This window comes from Crocuta crocuta, unplaced genomic scaffold (assembly GCF_008692635.1).
Source record: "Crocuta crocuta isolate KB4526 unplaced genomic scaffold, BGI_CrCroc_1.0 scaffold50, whole genome shotgun sequence".
NCBI classification, from domain to species: Eukaryota; Metazoa; Chordata; class Mammalia; order Carnivora; family Hyaenidae; genus Crocuta; species Crocuta crocuta.
This window is the reverse complement of record NW_027527428.1, coordinates 3,069,777-3,089,811: the sequence shown is the minus strand read 5'-3', so window position 1 is coordinate 3,089,811 and position 20,035 is coordinate 3,069,777. Positions and strand designations below refer to the sequence as shown.

General features: G+C 49.7%; 1 protein-coding gene and 1 long non-coding RNA gene across 5 annotated transcripts in view; one reads left to right on the top strand and one right to left on the bottom strand.

Annotated features, from left to right (window-relative positions):
- UNK (unk zinc finger) overlaps nt 1-20,035 on the bottom strand; it is a 33,882-nt gene that overhangs the window by 4,628 nt on the left and 9,219 nt on the right. Inside the window, exons 1-13 of one of the 4 annotated variants that reach the window (XM_077754608.1) lie at nt 10,151-12,384; nt 9,095-9,304; nt 8,069-8,245; nt 7,807-7,937; nt 7,203-7,338; nt 6,492-6,609; nt 5,450-5,534; nt 4,058-4,200; nt 3,434-3,634; nt 2,766-2,831; nt 2,126-2,300; nt 1,148-1,249; nt 813-1,001 (exon numbers count right to left, since the gene is read on the bottom strand). In XM_077754608.1, the coding sequence (XP_077610734.1) occupies nt 813-1,001; nt 1,148-1,249; nt 2,126-2,300; nt 2,766-2,831; nt 3,434-3,634; nt 4,058-4,200; nt 5,450-5,534; nt 6,492-6,609; nt 7,203-7,338; nt 7,807-7,937; nt 8,069-8,245; nt 9,095-9,304; nt 10,151-10,170 (1,753 nt within the window). In that variant the 5' untranslated portion in view covers nt 10,171-12,384. Of the gene's footprint in view, nt 1-812; nt 1,002-1,147; nt 1,250-2,125; nt 2,301-2,765; nt 2,832-3,433; nt 3,635-4,057; nt 4,201-5,449; nt 5,535-6,491; nt 6,610-7,202; nt 7,339-7,806; nt 7,938-8,068; nt 8,246-9,094; nt 9,305-10,150; nt 12,385-20,035 lie in introns of those variants that run through there. The other 3 variants (XM_077754600.1, XM_077754594.1, XM_077754614.1) reach the window with 3 other exon arrangements.
- LOC144223849 (uncharacterized) lies at nt 308-13,399 on the top strand. The gene is made up of 3 exons (XR_013332848.1): nt 308-379; nt 3,026-3,225; nt 12,378-13,399. It is a non-coding gene; the product is annotated as an uncharacterized LOC144223849 (long non-coding RNA).

Genomic DNA, 20,035 nt, shown 5'->3' with positions numbered 1-20,035 from the left:
AGTTGGCTCGCAGGCTCAGGCTCACTGTGACCAGAAAGCCCAGTGCCCTCAGGAGAGGTTGTTTCTGATCTTCTCTAACAGCTGCTGGGGGAGGGGAACTAAGACTAGGAGCTGCTGTCTGAGAGGCAGTGAGCTGGGCGCTCTGGGTACTCATTACCTCAGTGAGTACTCATGCCAGCCCGCCCACAAGAGGGTACCCTGCCCGGGGTGGTGGAGCCTGCAGCTTGCCAGGCCCCACTTCTAGCCACTGTGATGTGATGTGCATTCTAGAACCCCCAGTCCATACCATTCCAATTCTCAGGTTCAGCAAACAGCCTTTAGGGTCACAGCTGGGTCTGTCTGGTGCCTCTGCTTCCAGGAAGGCCACCTTAAGCCTGGGGTAAGCCTGTGCACAATTCTCCCTTTGTGTCTTGGGAAGCTGGCTGTCATGAGCCAGCCTCCCAGAGCTCTGGGTGACTGTGTAGAACGCCCTGGCATGATCAGCAGACCCAGGCCCGGGAGACTGAGGTCACCGCGTCTCGTGGCACACCGGCCCCTGGGCCCGGCACTTCACTCACATAATTTCGTTTAAGCCTCGCACCCTCTGTATAAGGAGGTTGCTGCCATTATTTATACAAACGTTAAAACATAGGAAACTTGTCCAGGTGTACCCAGAGAAGGGAATCATGGGACACGGACTTGACCCACCTCTGAGCTCAGAGTCCCCGCTCCAACCACCACTTCTGCACTGCCTCTGGCTGTGGACAAAGTGGCCAAAAGCACTTTCCAAAAGCCCAGACCCTGCTGCCCCGGAGAGACATACCCCCTCTTACCCAAAGATCCATGTGATGCTGAGGTCCCCAAAAATGTGTTTTCTGACTGGCTCAAGTGACCCTGGGGCTGCTGCAGGAAATGCGAGGAGAGGCTGACAGGAGGGGACGGGGATGCTGAGTGGAAGGAAGCAGAACTGCCCAAGGAGCCAGGGATGTTCACGGGCGCAGAGCTCTGCAGCAGACTGCCGCCTGGAAGAGAGGCCCCAGAGGGCCCAGTGAGGGCAGGGCAAGCCACACAGAGCCACGTAAGCCGAGGACAGCTTGTGTGCCCACCCTCGGCCAGGCTGGACCCCTAAGAGCCCTCCCTCACACGCTGCCCACCCACTGCCCAGTACCAATTGTGATGCTGCCTGCGTGGGGCACCGTGCTGTTATCGAAAGTCTTCTCTAGGGCAGCCACCCCAAACTCATTCAGGTCCAGGTCATCCAGGGCAGACTCTGGGGAAAGAGATCAGTAAGTGAGCCTCCCTGCCTCCCGAGGGGCCACGTGACCCCGAGGTTCTGGGACTCGTCTCCAAGACCCACCTCCCTCTACTGCCTCCTCTTCACACTCAGTCCCACTAGACCCAGGCTCTCAAGCCTCTGCCTGTCGGGCTGCTCCTCTGCCAACATGGACGCCCTGTGTTGTCTGCCACGCCACGTCTGGTTCGAATGGCTCTCTCTCCCAAAGCCTTCTCTGATACCTCGTGGGGCCCAGCGCAGGGTCCCTGCCTCTGACAGAGGTCTCGTCTCCTGATGTTACAGCTTGTATGTCTCATTCCTGAGTTCTCAGGGTGGGGGAAACATCACTGGGCCCTCAGTGGCTAATGCATGGTAGATGCTTGACATATACCCACTGCCCTCTGCTGAACTAGACTGGGAGGCTGGGAGCAATGTCCCTCCTCCTCGAGAGCAGGAACATCCTGTCTGCATCTCTTGACATCCCGGTGTCTGAAATACGACCTGCCACAAAGTGACACGAATAAAGGGCTGCTGACAGAGAAGGGCAGTTGTCTGCCACACAGATACCTAGTGAGGGAATGAGGGCCAAGTGATCTATGTCATGGAATTAGGCTGCCTCTGTCCAAGAGAAGAGGCAGCACTTTGTAATTTGCACGACAGAGCAATAGCTAATTTGCTATAAGGGCTAGTCCTGGCCCTACCTCCTGGGCTCATTTTCCCTTTAGGTCAAAGGGCTCAGGGTGCCCACCTTCCGACTCTCCCAAGGCTAATGGCTACAGTGACAAGCACACTGGTTTGAATCTCACTCCAGAGAGCTAGTTTCTCTGACCGCAGACCCAGTCCTGATCTTGGTGACAGAAATGGCCTAATTACCTATGACTGATTCTACCGTGTCACTGGTGGGATAGAAAGGCAGGGCATTTGCGTTCATGCCAGGGACGCTGCTGGTGCCAGCGGGGCTAGGGGGCGTAGCTGCCAGGCTGGAGGTGATACTAGAAGAGATGCTTGAGGTCAGGGGGCTGCCCACAGGAAGGATGCCCAGCATGTCCTGCAAAGAGAGAGTGAGGAGGAGAGACAATGGGACGCCCGCTCATGGGAGTCATGACCAAGCCCGGGAAGGAAATGGTGCGACCCAGGGCTCATCCAGTTGCCCCCAAGCTCAGATGGGACCCTAGCCACTCAACAACCTTGCCACAAGGCTGGAGTTGGACAGCTGTGGCTTACAGGCTAGAGTCCTGCAGTCAGGAAAAGGAGAAGCGAGTCCAGCGCCTGACAGAGTACAGATGCTCAAGAACTGTTTTTTGACCAGCTGATGAGTGAGTCCAGGAGGTTAAGGGGTTGCAGGGCCTGACCCTCACCTCTCTGGATTTGGGGCTGGGACCCCACCTTAGTCCTGCTCTCAAGTTATGGGGAAAGCAGTGGCCCCCCCCCTCCCAGAGGCCTGGGGTTCTGGGCCTGTCCCGTCAACAGCAGGAGTACCAGAAGGGGAGGAAGGGGGCTGAGAGCCATATACCTGTTTGGGCTGAAGTAGAGGCTGCTCTTGGCTTCTGGGCTCTAGTGAGTGGGGTTTTAACTTGGCCTGAGAAAGAAAAGTCGGGGAGCATGGGATGCATGTGGTGCTAGGAAGGGCCCCTGAGTACAGGAGTCTTCCCAAGCATCAACCTGCCACGGCCCACTGAGGCTGCAGGTACCTGTCACCCAGTCCCCCTTTCTCTCTCTCTCTCACACGTACCCTGCTCTCCCTCCCCACCCCTACTCTGTTCCCTACTCTAGGAACCAGGGGAGCTGTTCCCCTCCTCCCTGGTGACTCCACGCCACAGAGAAGTCCAGTTAGGGACACTCTTTCCTGTTCCCCAAGGCCCTGCCACTCTATCAACAGGGATAGACCAGATGTGGGAAAAGACCAGATGTGGGGTCAGAAGACCAAGGGTGGATGGAGTCCCTGCTCCTCTATTCACTGGCTCTGTGAGAGGGTAAGTGCCTGGCCATGCTAACTTTCCTGTTTTCATCTGTAAAATGGGATGGGCTCCCTCACTCTGCTCAGTGTCGAAGAGGCTGAGGACAAGGGTGTCCCAGCTCCTAGTCATGTTCCCCACAGCCAGGCCAGGACAGCCCTCCAGGGCTTCTCCTGCCCCTGCAGGAGAAGGCTGACCTCACTGGACTTCCCCTTGCATCCCTTACCTGGCATTTGAAATTTTTCAGGTACTCGGCTCCCACCTGGTCTTCCCTCTCAAAGCCAGGAGCCTTCTTATAGCTGCCAGGGGCAAGGCCAGACTCCCCAGGGAAGACAATGCCTTCCAGGCTCGGGGGCTTCCTGATGGAGCCCGGGGGGGAGCCACAGAGGTTAGATGGGCTGCCTAGGCTGCTGTTTCTACAGAGGAGCTGCAGAGAAGAGAGGGAGTAGCTTGGTGGGCAAAATGTGGGCTAGGCCATGGCCCATCCTCCGTCCCCTCCACAGAGGGAGCGTCTTCAGCAAGGGGCTTGGCTCTATTTGCATCTGCCAGTGGGCAGCACTACCACGCAGGGCAGTTTTCATGAGGAAGTTATGGGGGGACTGTGACCAAAGGCTTCTGTCCCTTCTACCCACTCTCTCCAGGCTGACCAGCACAGGCTCTGGGGGCCCCACCCACCAGGAGATTTTGACAGAAAGACTGTGGGGCAGAAAGGGCAGAGCTCCTTGGCCTGAGGCAAAATACCAGGGCCCCCTCCTCCAAGCACAGGCTGAGAGGGCACTGGGAGCATTAGAGGCAGGTGTTGACTCCTGGCTAGGCATGGTGCCCACCCGCTCCCTGGATAGGCACGTACAGCGCTGAGGTCAGGGGCATGCGGGCTGGAGGGGCTCACGGGCACCGAGTCTCCGGCAGCAGATGGCATGTACAAGACAGGACCTGGCTGAGTGGGGCTGGACACAGTTGAGGAAGGTTGCAGGTCGTCACTGAGGGGTGGCTCTGCAAGAGACAGGGTCAGGCTGTAGGCAGGCTCCTTGCCTGCTCTGTACCTCCAAACCACACACATCGGGGTCTTTTCCAAAGGAGACCAGGCACCCCCTGTATGTAAATAAGGCTCCTCCCTTATTTCTATCAATGTTATGTACTGTGTGCTTACTCTGTGCCACAGCATTAACTGTGAATCTTCACAATGACTAGAAGATACAAATAAGATCAGGGTCTCCATTTCACAGATACAGAAACTGAGGCTCAGAGAAGTTAATCTCCCTAGGTGACAGAGCTAGGAAACAGAAGAGTTGGGATTTGTACCTTGACCTGTACTACTCCAAAGCCTGAGCCACTAATTACTTCTCTGTGTGGCCTCAGTCGGTGGTCCCAGTTGCCCATGGCTAGCGACGACCTGTGTGCCACGAACACTCCCCTTCCTAGGGCCCTCAGCTTATTTTTGACTCTAATTCCAGAGATAAGCCCTGAGCCTGAGAAGACACTGGTAAGGACAACCGGAGCAGTGGATTCTAGTTGACAAGGGTTTCGACTTGAGCCCCATCTCTAAGACGGGTGGTGGTGGTCGAGAGTGCGATGTGAGGGCCGAGAGCCTGGCTGTCCAGTAGCTGTGAGCCACAGGCGGCTAGCCAGCACTCACGACGGGGCTGGTCTGAACTGAAATGTGCTGCAGTTCTCAATTACACAACAGATTTCAAAGACTTAGTTTGGACACACACACAAAAAGTAAAATACCTTGATGTTTACACTGATTTTTTTTGAAATGATATTTTATATTGGGTTAAGTAAAAGGATGTTAAAATTAATTTAACCTGTTTCTTTTGCCTTTTTTTAAAAAAATATAGTTACTAGAAGATCTAAGATGACACAAGAAGGGCTGCATTATATTTTGATTGGACAGCCCTGCTCTCAGCAGGACAGAGTGCCATGTTCAGTTAGGGACATCTGCCATGGAAGGGGCATGGGGTGGCTGCTGAGATCTGCCTAGTTGGCTCTGGAAGGGTGCCTCATCCTGCCTGTGACTGTGAGTGCCTGACCAGGGGCCTGGTCCTGCTCTGTCTCACGACCTTAGAAACTCCAGGGCTTTAAGGCCAGTTCCTTAAAGGGTATGTGCGTGGGGGGGTACTGAACCTCCAGTGAGGACAGAGCCCGTTGCTGGCTGGCAAATGAGAGGCCACTCCTCTGACTGAGCCTGAGGAGAGGGTGAGGGGAGGAGAGGGTAGAGAGAGGAAAGGGAACAGCATACGTTCTACGTGGGCAAAGGCGCAGAAAGGTCCTCGGGGACAGCTGCCCGACTGCTGCATGTCGTTGCACTTGGTGGATTTATAGATCTGGAGGGCAGAGCAGAGGCACATCAGGCTGAGGCAGAGAGGGACAGGCAGGCATGGGTGCCTTCAAGATGGGAGGGTTAGCTTCGTAATCTCCTTTCTCGGCCCCAATCCATGCCACTTCCCTAACTCTCTCCCTACTGAGTTCTTATTTAAACTCCTGAAGCAGGTATGACCATCCCCATGCTAAGGACACCCCCCGCTTCTTGGGTCACAGGTTCAACCAGCCCCGCTTTGGCCCTCACAAAGGGATCTTCATGCTGCTTCTCCACTCAGGGTCTTGGCCAGGGCTGTGACCTGTGAATGTCTCTCTGGGCATTAAGGGAGCCAAGATCAGAGGCAGCATCCCTCAACCACCCTGGGTTAGGATCTACGTTTAACTTTCCACCTGGCTGTCTGCAACCCATACAAGGTGGCCTCTGTCCATAGGTCTATCTCCGGATGTTCCAGCCTCCATGAACCCATAGGCAGGGAAAGCATGTGCCTCTATGTACCCTATACCAGATCCTGGCACACCGATGTGGCCCAAGGCTACACCATGGGGCCAGTGAGCTGGGTTGCTGGTACTGTAAGCTCTGATCTCAAACAAAACAGCTGGAAGGGGCTTTCTTATTAAAATTGATGTCATTGGATTCTAAACACCATGAGTGATACCAAGTCCAGAATGGCCAGGTAACTAAGCCCAGTCCATGCCCTCCTTGTCAGGAGGCCACGGGGTGAGAGGAAGAAACAAAATTGGGAGCAAGGGGGCTGCTCAGTGACTGTGGGCTCAAGACAAGGCAAGTTACCCAGTTAAGGTACAGGGCTCCTCAAGCACTGCCTAGGGAGGCCTGGATGGTATCAGTGTGAGTTCCACCCACATCTGCCCAGACCCTCTTTTCCTTTTTCCTGGTTTCCCAAAGAGGGTATGTTAAGCCACCCACAGCCATCAAAGGGCCTGGCCCCTGCTCCAAGGCATACCTCCGGGTGGAACTGCTGCTCCGTGCGGGTGTGGCAGTACTGGCAGGCATCTCCATTGTCACACTTGCCGGGGTCTCCCCACTCATCCCCGTGTTTCACGTTTGGACATGGAGATGACCTGGTCCAATGAGATGGTGGGGTCAGAGGGATGTGAGAGAGGGAGACACTGGGATCTGGGGAATGCCAACTAGAGGCCTGTTAAAGGCTCCTCTCTGGTCTCCCTGCTTCACAGGGCTAGGCTCACAAAGACAAAAGAGGAGCTACAGAGTGAGAACTTTCCTGGGGCCAGAAGCCAGGCTCTGCTTCTCTGGAGGAGTATGGCTGTATCAGCAAAAATAACACTGTTTGGTCCCCTTCTGCCGGGTCCTCGTACCAAGTACTCTGCAGCCCCAGGAGAGCCAGGCTATAGCCAGAACCATACTTTCCAGACCATAGCTTAGCCCCAGCAGTCACCCCTCAGAATCAGAACTGGAGGAGCCTTAGAGATCGTCTGATCCAAGAACCTCATTTCATGGCAGAAGAGGATCCCAGCAGACTCCCCATCATTCAGTTGTCCTGACTATTCCCTCCCCTTGTACCTGGGCCCTTCAATCCTGTAATCCCTAGGGCTGGCCTCCCTGCCTCACTGGGAACATACTGGAAGCAGCCCCCGCCATGATCCCTTCCCTGCCACCCCTCCCTCCCATGGCTGGCCTGCTTGGGCCAAAGGACCTGTATTTGTGTTTCCGGGGGCTCCGCCGCCGGTCCTTGCTGTTGTGGTAGTAGGGACAGGCATAACCCTGGCGGCACAACCGCGGGGGCTTCTTGCACGGCTCCGTCTTATAGTTCCCCAGCACATAGGCAGTTTCTACACAGGGAGCCAGAGGCAGGGGTCAGGCAGATGTGGCAGAAGGGGAAGAAGCAGCCACGTGGGAAGGGGTCCAGGAGCTCAGGCCACCTCCTCATGTGCCAACGCCACGACTGAGACCCAGGAGAGAGGTAAGAACCATCCCCTACTGGAGATACAGCTCACAGGGTAAAAAAGGGCAATCTCAGGAGGGTCAAAACACATGTATATGTGTATGTAAATATTCCTAAGTACGTACATAGGAAAGTCCCCTGAAGAATTCGGGGAGCGCCTGGAGTGATGGGAATAGACAAGGTATATCTGGGGAAACTCCCCAGAAGTGCCCCCAAATGACCGGACTGTGGCTGGATAGAAGATGGGATGAAAGGGCGGTGGTGGGCCAAATCCTTAGGGCAACTATGGGCAGGAGAAGAGAGAGGACAGACATCTGGCAGGAGGAGGCATGGCCACTTGTGGGACCACCTTTACCTTGCCACCGAGGCTCCTCACTGAGGATTTTTTCTATCATGGCATGGCTCGCAGCCCCAGCAGTCTGGCCCTCTATGCTGCCCTCTACTGTGGTCTGGCCGTTCTGCAAGGCCTCCATGGCCTGGAGCTCTCTGGGAGGAAAGGAGAGCAGGGACGAGGCATGAGGGGAGAAGCAGAGTGCCAGCCCTGCACTCCATTCGTGGGACTCACCGGGTCAGCAGCCAGGCCCCCAGCTATCAGCCCAGCATGGCATCCAGCCCACCTGATGTCGTAGACAGGGGAGCGGAGGTCATGGGGCCCGTGGGCGAAAGCGCAGTGCAGGCCGTTTTTGGTGCAGTTGCCTTTTGAGTCTGTCTCGTGGATACAGATTCCAGTTTTGTAGTAGCGCAGGTGGTACCTGCGCTCAGTGTCCCCTGTGGTCCTGTGCAGGAATGGGCACCTGAAACATCGGGGGGTGAGGGGGGGGGGGGAGGCTCACTCACCTTTGCCCCTATGGCCTGGGAAGTCAGGCCTCGCCCTTCCCTACCCTCCCTGTCGCAGGCTCTCCCCAGGACCCAGGTGGCACATGGAGAGTGGGTCGAGGAGGCCAGCAGCAAGGAGCTCTGCTAACATAACAGAGCCACCGTCCTACCACCTGGCGGGCGCTGTAGCCCTCAGGGCCCAGAATTCCCACTTCAGCCTGCTCAGCCCATCCTCTCAAAGGCTCCTCGGTCAGGGCCCTGAGCTGACTTGCATGAAGCTCCAGAGAGGGGCACACTCCTGGGGGACAGCAAGTGCTGGCTGGATCCGCAGAGGTCCACAGAGAAACGGCCTGCTCACAGCACGCGCACACCCTCTCCTGCCCCAGTGCTATATTAGACTGGGGCCCGAGAGGGGGAACAAGACTTGAACCTCTGGGAGAAGACGTGCAGGGGCGGTTCAGTGATTTGTACCCAGACCCCCAACAGTGCTTCCCGTTACTGCCTCTGCAAGGTTCAAACAAGCAGGATCAACAAGCGTTCCCTCTCAGAGATGTCCTCAGGTCTGCCTTTTCTACACTTCTGCTTGGCAGAAGAAAAGTCTGTATAGGGTTTCCAAAAAGCAGGTAAAGAAGAAGGGGCCTCCCCCAGAGGACGGCAGGGTCTGAGCCCAGGTCCAGGCCACAGGAAGGTGCGCCAGGATGCAGCCGTCTCCCCAGAAGCCGCCCAATGGCTGGCTTCTCAGACTTGCCTGGCCTATTCTGAGGGTATCTGACCCAGGAAATGTGAGGCTCCTCTGAGGGCAGGCTGGGGAGGCGGAGGGCACTTACTCGTCGCCCTCCGGGCAGAGGCCCGTAGCCTCGTCGTACTTGGTGCAGTAGACGTCGGGGCTGTAGTTGAAGGTGCCGTCCCGACGGCGGATGGACCGGCGACGTCGCTGGTTCACGAAGTGCCAGTGGAAGCAGGTGTAGGGCCGGTGCTGAGTGCATTTGTGTTGCACAAAGAGTGGACACTGCTCCGTGCGGAACTCCTTCAGGTACCTGCAGGGAGAGCCCCCACGCAGGGCGGGCCAGGAGCAGAGACTTAAGCCCCCTGCTTCCCAGCAATCAGTTAGCCACCAAGTCCTCTGAGGGCCCTACTCGGGGGTGCTAATTCCGTTAGGACACCAGCAGAGGCCCAGAGCTAAGGATGGACCTTAGTGTCCAGATCCCATCCCGAACCCAGGTCCCAAGGCAGCCTGAAGAGCAGGAATCACAGACCACAAGGGCCCTCAGCGGTCAGCCATCTGCCGTGGTCGCCAGCAGAGGGCTGAATCGACAGCTTAGTTCTCTGAGGTTTCCCAGACCGAACCACTGATCACAGGCAAAGGGCTGAAACAAGAACATGAGGAGCCTCTCCCAAACTTCCTGCAGGGTCCGCTGTGCCCAGGCCTGCCTGCCAACCCCTGGAGGTCTCACCTGTCCCAGGAGCGGTGCTGGGGCTCCAGGCTGGGGGCTGGGGAGGGTGATGCTTTGCAGCTGAAAGCCCGAGTCACAGAGGCTTCCCTCTAACCTACTGAGTCAGGAAATTCCTGTCCTGCCTGCCTACTTTCCCTCAGAGACCCTTCCTAGCACCACACGGGTGTCTGGGAAGAAGCTCCTTTTTACAGAAGCATCTGAAGAGACCCCCCCCGCCCCTGTCAGCCTTGCCTGCCCCCCATACGCTCATAATTGAGTACCTGCAGCAGCTAGTGCTGTTTACATCCTAACCTGGGGATTTCGGGACACTGTCCTTTGGACCTCCTCCTGACCTTTGTCCCTCTCCTCTGCTTTTCATGTAGTGGCCAAGACACCCCAACACATCACTGTCCCATGCACCACCCAGTGGAGGGCCCCAGACCCACTTACCCCCTTACAGAACATGCCATCCATCTGTGCTTTGCTCACTCTACGTATCCAGGTGAAGGGTTTCTTAGGCTTGGGGGAGCGGGGGAACGCGCCGGAGGCAGACATTGTGGTTCTCTTTACTCATTCCCTCAAGCCCTAACAATGCAGGCAATAAATGACTTGATAAGGGGCATTTGATGCCAGTGAGGAGATGGTTCCAGAAGGTATAGAAGATTGTGTGCAAAAGAGGGCATGGAGGGAACCACCACCTGACCTGAAGCAACTGTCCAGGCCTGGAGCAGCACCAGAAGCTAGAAGGGCTAGAAGGCAGGGACAAAGGGGAGAGGCTGCGGCTGTGTCTTTGGCTCATGCCAGGACACCTGAGGCCTTGCTGGTCTGGGCATATGGAAGGTGTAGGGACAGGCAGGTTGAGGGCTGAGATTTTCCCGCTGGGTTTACTTTAATGCTAATAAAATGTGCTAAAAAACCCAGTCAGCCTTGAGGTGTGAAATGTCCAGGTGTATATACTGGGCCAGGGGAGGCTGGAATTGGGTACTCTCTGAGGGACACAAACAAGGGCTTAAGGGACAGTAAACATTCTGAAAAGAGTCTGCTGTTCGTTTGGCACGTATCTAATGAGCATCCACTGGGTACAGGCATACTGGTAGGCAGTGGAGACACTAGTGAAGACCCAGGTCCTGGTCAGCCCATACTCTCATGGAGAGACATACAAGTAACAGGCAGAATCAATCAAGTGTGGAGAAGGTTATGAGGGAGGTTTGCTGAGGGTTCTTTGCTGGCCCAGAGCACGGGGTCCAGGCTGGGACAGAGGAAGGGAAATGGGGAGGTGCTGATGGATAAAGAATGTGGGCAGGGTGTTGTAGGCAAAGGGCTTAGTATGAGCTCAGAAAGAGTATGTCTGGGTCCAGGAGCTCCATGCATGTTTGTGGCATGTGAGTAGCTGGGACAACTGGAAAGGGAGAGGAGGAGAAGGTGAGGAGGAGGAGGTGTGGGAGGAGCCAAACTGCAGGCACATCATCTCTGGGCCCCGGGTACATTCTGAGACACCAAGCAGAAACCTGGAAGTCTCCGGAGGGCCTGATATTCTCCTGTCCCTTCTGACATTGGAACACAAGGTCTTTCTTCCTGCCTGGTTAGACAGAAAGCTGTACCTCATGCTGCACACATGTCCCAAACCCTGGCACTGAGTTGGGACACCCATCCTCCAAACGACTAGACTGATCTCCTCCTGGACAGCACATACTCTATCTGACTCTGGACCCACTAGGAGACTAACTCAGGAGGTAACAGATGGAAAATGGGAGGAGAGGAAGCAGAATGCAGGGCCAGGAGCAGAGAAGAATGAAGGTGGTTAGGAGTGTCAGATTAAACAAGACACCCACTTAAATTGCAATTTCAGAGAAACCAAATATTTCACAGGGCACAGTTATACTAAAAATGTATCCATTATCTGAAATTCCAATCTAACTAACATCCCGTATTTTTATTTGCTTAATCTGGCAACACTCAGTGGCCCCTGTCTGCTTCGTATCAGTGCCTAGTGAAAAACTAGGGAGGCAGCCAGTGGAAGAACTCTAAAGATGTGGTAACCCTGACCCTGGGCATAGTCTGTCCTCTTTGAGAAGAGAGTCCTGGTGAGACTGCTTGCTTGGGGCAGCCATGTCCACAGTGTCACACGCAGATGCCAGGGATGCCACAGAGGACAGATATGGAAGCAACAAATAACCTCACCTTAAGTCACAGGCCAGGGACTTGGTACCTCTCCCCTGTCCACAGCACTCATTATTCTTCAGAGAGCCCAAATTTAATTCTCACTTTTTTAAAAGCCTTCAGTTTCCCCCAGCAGCCCTGGATCAACACCAACTATTCAGCCTCACATTCCAAGCCCTATACATCTGGCCCAATATTTTTTTCCCAGCCGTTATTTCCCTTGATTACTCTCCATTTCAGCTGCTAAAACTGGAGTCCTTGGTGTCTTGCAAATAGATCTTTAACTTTCCTGCCTTTGTTCCTGTCCCCTTCCTTACCTGTAGAAATCTTTCAAGGCTGAATTCAATGGTAAGAAACCTGATGCCACCACCTCCATGACCCCCTCCTTGACTTCCACCTATCCTTCCCTTTCTGCCCGTTATCCCAGCTAAGTTTTGGCAACATTTTCTCTAGACATTTTTGTAGCCTTTATCCTGTACTGCATATTAATGATCTGTACATTTTTCTCTACTACTAGATTATAAAATCCTTGACAGCAAGTGAAAACGGAGTAGTTTGCTGAATGAATACAAGAAATGAAGTCACAGAAAGGGAAAGCCCACAAAACAATGGCAGCAGCTTTGTGATGCCACCAGCAGGCAGAGCATTGAGAGCTGAAAGCCTAATCCTATCCCCTTGTGAAAAGTACCACACGCAGGAAACCTGTAACTCAGCACACACGGCAAAGTTTCCTGCAGAAAAGCCCCTCAGGAGAAGGGGCTGAGTGACCAATTTATGAAGGCAGAGAGCCCACTTTCAACCAACTACAATCAGAGAAGAGAAAATTTTAACCTTTTGCTAAAGTCATTAATGGAACTGTATTATCTGCTACCTAGGAACTAGAACGTTTGGGCAGAACTTCCCACTCTCCCTCTCCCACTCTAACCCTGTGCCAACCGGCAATGCAGTACCCAGAAAGCAAGGAGAAAACCACTTAGAAATCACTTTTCTATTTTCATGGATTAAAATGAAACACATTTTCAGTGGAAATGCACAACTGTTGCTGTTAAGCTCCAGTCCATCTCTTCATCTTAATGGTTTGAAAGTATAAATCTAAGAAACTAAGTTGACACTTACTCTTTAATTCAACCAGTTCTCAAGAAGCCCAAGAAGTCCTAGGGTCTAACCAAGGAAGGAAAACACACCAACTACTCACTCCCCTCCATCCAAACTCTGGGGAGGGCACAAGGCCCACAAGACTCAATCCTTCACACTCCCACCTCTCAGGAAGACCTGCACTCAAGGGTAAAAGCAGTAACAGACTAGTTTCGGACTGCAAGACCTCAGTGAGCTACTACTGACAGAATGAGTCCAGAAACCACGCAGGCCTTGGGGAAGTAAGAGGTCTGAGAGAAAGTCATGCCTTCAGCCAGCAGAAGGGATGAACAAAGCTTGGAGGGACACACGACTGGTCAGAGCTTCACCTTTACTAAGCAGTGCCTTCCCGTTTCCCCCACTGGGAACTGAGTTTAAATAAAAGCTATCTTTCACTCCTTTTCAGGACATCACATTAATTTTCCTAGTTATGGTTTATTTATAAATATAAAAAATTATGAAAGTCACATGCCCACTTACAAAAAATTGGGGAAATGGAGAAAAGGGCAAAATTGCCCTTAATCCCATGAATAAAACTGTTAGCCTTTTGGTAATAAATTTTCTCAGTAGTTTTACAGATTTAATCATAATGTATCTACCATATTGTTAAACTGCTTTACCCAACAATTCTTCTCTCTAAAAGCTTTTATTAAAAAAATTTTTTTGCTTTTAATTATTTTTTAATGTCTATTCATCTTTGAGAGAGCATGAGTGGGAGAGGGGCAGAGAGCGAGGAAGGCAGAGGATCTGAAGTGGGCTCCATGCTGATAGCAGCAACCCTGATATGGGTTGAACTCACAAACCATGAGACCATGAACTGAGCTGAAGTCAGACGCTCAACTGACTGAGCCATCCAAGGCATCCCAATTTTTATTTTTTAAGAAGGCTCCACGCTCAGCACAGAGCCCAATGCAGGGCTTGAATTCATGACCCCGAGATCATGACCTGAGCTGAGATCAAGAGTTAGATGTTCAACCAACTGAGACATCCAGGCTCCAAAAACTTTTAAAATCAAATATGTGCGTCCACTTTTTTTAAAAAAATCAAATACTGGGGCACATGGGTGGCTCATTCGGTTAAGCGTCTGACTTTGCCTCAGGTCATGATCTCGATTCATGAATTTGAGCCCCACATCAAGCTCTGTGCTGACAGCTCAGAGCCTGGAGCCTGCTTCAGATTCTGTGTCTCCCCCTCTCTATGCTGCTCCCCAGCTTGTGCTCGGTCTCTCCCAAATATAAACAAACATTAAAAACAAAAACAAGATCAAATACTTTCAAGAATTACTGGATTATTTTTATTTTCCAAAATTCTAAGTAACAGGCTATTGGAAACCTAAATTTAATCACTTGCTCCACTGATAAGTGTTAGCACATGAAGAATTAACAAGAAGTTAAGTTATATCACTCCAAAGGAGGTGATAAATCAAGTGCTAAACTACCAGTTCAATTTCCAACGAAACTTTAAATCCTACACCAAGTTTTCTTACTTAATAGATTTATCAATTTGGGTGTTTCACTCTCCAGGGGAAAAGTGTGAGAATAAACAACCTAAATACACAGAAAAGTATCAGAGGTGAAAGACAATATAAGTTTAGAGGCAATGGGGAGAAAGGAGCTGGTGTTCTCATCTAAATCTAGTTCCCCACTGCTTCTAGAACAGTGTGTTGCATGGTCTCTCTGACTCTACCTGCCTACCGCCACAACCTGCTCCCTTTCCCAACACCAGACTCTAGAGCAGGGTCAATAAATTTCTTCTGTAAAGGACCAGACAGTAAGGGTTTTAGATTCTGAAGGCCAAGAGGCCAAATTGGGAGTATTATACACTAACGTAACAAGAAAGAAAACAAACTTCCACATTTTTTTATTGATGAAATTCAAAATATAATAACTGGCTACAATAGAGGTCTACTAATGAGATCAGATTTTGGAGGTGGGTGGAATATTTGTTAAGCATCCCTCTCATCAAATTGGTTGTAAATGTTCCTCTGCTAACGCAGATTCTGTAATAAGATTTTATATATTTCATCTTTGAAAATGTCTCTTCACATAGATAGGTTCTGCCAAATGCTGTTATCATTCCATGAGCGTTTTTTTCCCCCACAAGCATGATTTTAATTGAGCATATTCTTCTCTTAGAAGATATTTATAGTATTTCGGAGTCTTGATATTTGCCTTTTAATCGCTTCTGGATGAAGGTTTGGTGTAAACTCCTTAGTTGCACAGGTAAATGGATTTTGAAATATGAAACTTCTGTTGCATTCACATCAAGCTGCCAAATCACCATGAGAACTGTAGTTTTTCGTTAGAAATTATCTCCACAGAAACTTTGTGTAGAAACGGAGATCTTGCCTTTGTTTCAACTTTTGACACCACACAGGAAGTATATAAAGTAGCCGGACTGGACTCAAACATGAGTTGTTGAAATGACTGTATTGCAATTTAAGGTTTGCAAATAACCTTTTGCCCTGTAATTTTAGGCTGAATTCATTAAGAAACCTTATCAAGTCCGCAGGAAAAGCCAATCTCCAAAGCTAGTCAGTGTTCAATGGTGGTTAAGAAGGATTCTTCTCATTCAGAAACATTTTGAGGTCAGCCCTGAACTCATAAAATTATAAGAAAACTTCACCACTGCTAGGCCGTCAAACTATTGTGTGGTAGGGCGTCAGAATATTCAGCTTCTTTTTCTTAACAGAAATTCATGGAATTGATCATGATGAAGTCTACAAGAGGGAGTGAAGTTCACTGCTGATTCTAATGGTTCAATAACACATGATAGATTCAAATATTTTTCTGCAAAGTACCTGCTGATGAATAATACAACGAATAACCACAGGCTTTAAACATAATTTCATAAGCTTTGCAAATCTGTCCAGTGACATCTTTCTCTGCTCCACACGTATTCTTACCATCATCAGTTGTAACAGATATTAGCAGATCATACTTCAGGTTGTCCTGAGTTTAACTTTTCTGAAAATATTCTCAGCGGTCACGGTTTTAAACAGACCATTCACTAATGGTAATTCTTCAGTCACTTCAAACGAGGGATTGACTCCACGCAGAAACCAGCTAAACAGGAACAGGAGGGTCTGTGGACTCATCAAGAGCCAAGGAGACCAAGTGGAATCACCTGCCTTGTTTCCTGACTGCTGACACTGCTCCCAAGGACTTCAGCACTTTGAGAAATTATTCTTGCTGAAAGGCTAACACTTTTAAATAAGTTTGTTTTCTCTAGACACATTTCTTCAGCTGCTGCAATCAAACACAATTTAATTAGTTCAATATTGGTAAGTGGCTTTCCTTGGTTAGCTAAAAAATAAGCCACTTGGGAAACTTACTTTAGTTGCAGCCTCATTTTAATTTTTGTGAAGAAATGCTGCTGTGATGAAACAGTCCCTTTAAAATTTCCTTTTTTAAAATGTTTGTTTATTTTTGAGCGAGAGAGACAGAGAGTGAGCAGGGGAGGGGCAGAGAGAGAGACACACACAGAAGTCAAAGCAGGCTCCAGGATCGGAGCTGTCAGCACAGAGCCCGACGTGGGGCTCAAACCCACGAACTATGAGATCATGACCTGAGCTGAAGCTGGACGCTTAACTGACTGAGCCCCCCAGGTGCCTCAGTCCCTTAAAAATGTCTATTGTTTCTCGGCCTTTTGGTTAAGATCAAAATTTCTAACTTTTCTGACCATTGCCTTTCTATGAGTTGGGGCTATTTTAACAACTAGTCTGGTAATGTTGATCCTTTCTGCTGATCCTTTCAGCAGAGTTCTCTTTTTTCTTTTTTCCTTTTTTTTTTTTTTAAAGTAATCTCTACACCCAACATGGGGCTTGAACTCACAACCTGGAGATCAAAGAGGTGCATGCTCCACTGATTCAGCCAGCCAGGCACCCCAGCACAGCTTTTATTAAAGACAGCTTTGCCACCTAGTTTGATAACAAAATAATTCACACTCCACTGGCACGTGCCCTAAGGACACAACATCCAAAATCCATTTTTCCCTTCCTCTCTTGTTCTGACATGATTGGTAGGCACTGGTAATAAAGAATAAATAAAACAACTTGATATGCTGATACACCCAGTACTGGAAACACTGTCAAGTTATAACTGTGTCATCACAATTTGTAGTACACGGAACAGGAATGCCAAGCAAGAAGGGCACCACATACGGTCTCGGACACACTGCTGACCCCTGCAGTTACAGTGTAAGAGCCGCCATAAACAATATGTAAACCAATGAGGAGAGGGTTCCATTAAAGCTTTATGGACACTGAAATTTCGATTTCATACACTTTTCATGTGTCATGAAATATTCTTTTTCAACCATTAAAAATGTAAAACACATTCTTAGCTCCCAGACCATACAAAGGCAGGTGGCAGGCTGAATTTGGCAAACGAGCCGTAGTTTGCCAACCTGTGCTCTGAGGAGCCGCCATTCCCCAATACACCATAACCCTCCCCTCCCATCTCTATACTGCTGTCATCTTGCTCCTGGTGTCTGGGTCACCTTGGCTTCTACTCCACATGAGGGTTCCTGCTCCTGCCCACGGGTGTTTATCACCTTCCTTCCATATTTCCACTGCAAAGCACGAATACAGCCCATATATAGCCCCCACCATAGTTATGTGTAGCCACGTCTGTTCATCTCTGCACCTCTGCAGACTGGCTCATAGCAGGCGTTCCAGATAGGTCTGTCCAAGAAAAAGCCAAGCTGTAAAGCATCACAAATGGTACAAGCCTGGACCATAGCAGCTATACACTAACCCAACAAAACCGAGAAGCATTTCCAATCTCTGATTTACATGCATCTCCTGGCAATTAAAGAACCAGTAACTTCTCTAGCTACCTTCCCCACCATGTCTGTACAGTCTTGTTCCTCACCCTAAATACTGAGTTTTAATTTTTTTTTTTTTCCATCTTTGGAAGGGGGTCCAGGCAGAGAGGGAGACACAGAATCCAAAGCAGGCTTCAGGCTCTGGGCCATCAGCACAGAGCCCAACGCGGGGCTCAAACCCACAAACTGTGAGATCATGACCTGAGCCAAAGTCCAACGTCTAACCGACTGAGCCCCCCAGGCGCCCCTAAACACTGATTTTGAGATCAGCCTCATCTGCAGACTAGAAAAGCAACCAGCGGGATGGCTTGCCCTGTAATTCCTAGGAATGTGTAGAGATCACTAGAGATGCATTAAATCCTTTCTTTGTTTCCTCCCCAGACTAAGGGATAGTATGATGACCATTTGGCAATAACTGGATACTTAACTAAAGATTTATTAAGAAAAATAATAGAAGTAGGTCACCAGACTTTAACAGGGGGAAAAAAAAACTAAAAGGAAAAATACATCCTGTATTATTGATTTTTAAGGGTTACCTGGACTCTTCTTTATTGAATTGTGATTACTTTTAGAATAAAAAAAAAAAATGCTGTTGGAAATGAAACCCACAACAGTAAATGACAACTTGACAGAGAATCTATCCTGACCCAAAATTAAATGAAAGATGCTGCTAATAAGCCAAAAGAGCTCCAGGGGCGGCTGGGTGGCTCAGTCGGTTAAGCCTCTGACTTTGGCCCAGGTCATGATCTCACGGTTAGTAGGTTTGAGCCCCACGTCAGGCTCTGTGCTGGCAGCTAGCTCAGAGCCTGGAGCCTGCTTCTGATTCGGTGTCTCCCTCTCTCTGACCCTCCCCTGCTCATGCTGTCTCTCTTTCTCTCTCTCAGAAATAAATAAAACATTAAAAAAAAAAAAAAAAAGAGTTCCTTTAAGTTAAAAGTGAACTGTGGTAAATATTTTTGCAAAGTAAATCACTATTTGAATGTCATCCAGTTTATGATGTGCAGAACCTGATTTGGAAACACATGCAAAGTGGTTAGATTTGAGTAAAATGGCAAATAAGATAGTGACGGCCTCTGGAGAAGCAATAGAGGAGAGGGTGTGGCAAAACCAGATTTGCTAAAGACTGGATGAATCTCAATATGCACAGTGAACAACAATATGTGAGCCAAAAAATAGGGGCAACAAACAGAAGACTGAGCCAACAGAAGAAACTCCAGATACCCTCACTTACATCCCCAACCTGGAGGGCCATGAGGAAGCACCTGGTCATGGAGAGCCCACTACTCTCCTGGCCAGTCAGATCACTGTTCATAAGCCTCAAATGGGGAATGTGATATGCCCACATTTCTAATAAGCCACAGATATTCATCTTTATTACAGCTAGTCTCCTAAACATGGAATTTCATCTTTTTCAAGCACTGTATAAGCTTTACCATAGAAACACAATCTTAAAAAGAAAAAAAGAGAGAAAGAGAGAGAGAAAGACTATCGGAGAACAGGACCATTTTGCAAGTAAGCTCTACGCCCAATGTAGGTCTCAAACTCAGAACCCTGAGATCAAGAGTCACATGCTCTACTGACTGTGCCAGCCAGGCACCCCATTCTTCAATATTCTTTACTGAAATCTAACCACAAAGTGACAGGATTCTGCAACTAACAAAGCAAAGAGAAAAGAAAAAATCCCGTCATTGTCAAACAGTACACTGCAAAGCCTCAAATGATACTTATCTGTAATCTCGTTTCCATATTAACCCTACCCATACATGACTCCTAAAAATATTTATAGAGATCACAGACCACAGCTTATCAGAATTCTTCATTTTTTAAGTTTGAGAATAAAATACTTAACTCCAAGTAGAATACTTTAAGAGTTGATAGGCAGATTAGGAATCCTAAACTACTATCCAAAAATATACATACACACAATCATATATGTGCGTGTTTGTGTATATATATATATACACATACACACACATACACGCACACAAAAAAAATCTTTGCTAATTTTTGAAGAGCTTAAGATAAATTACTAGAGGGGCACCTGGGAGACCAACTTCAGCTCAGGTCATGAACTCATATCATAGTTTGTGGGTTCAAGCCCCACGTCGGGCTCTATGCTGACAGCTCAGAGCCTGGATCCTGCTTCGGATTCTGTGTCTCCCTCTCTCTCTGATCCTCCCCTGCTCTCACTGTGTCTCTCAAAAATAAATAAAC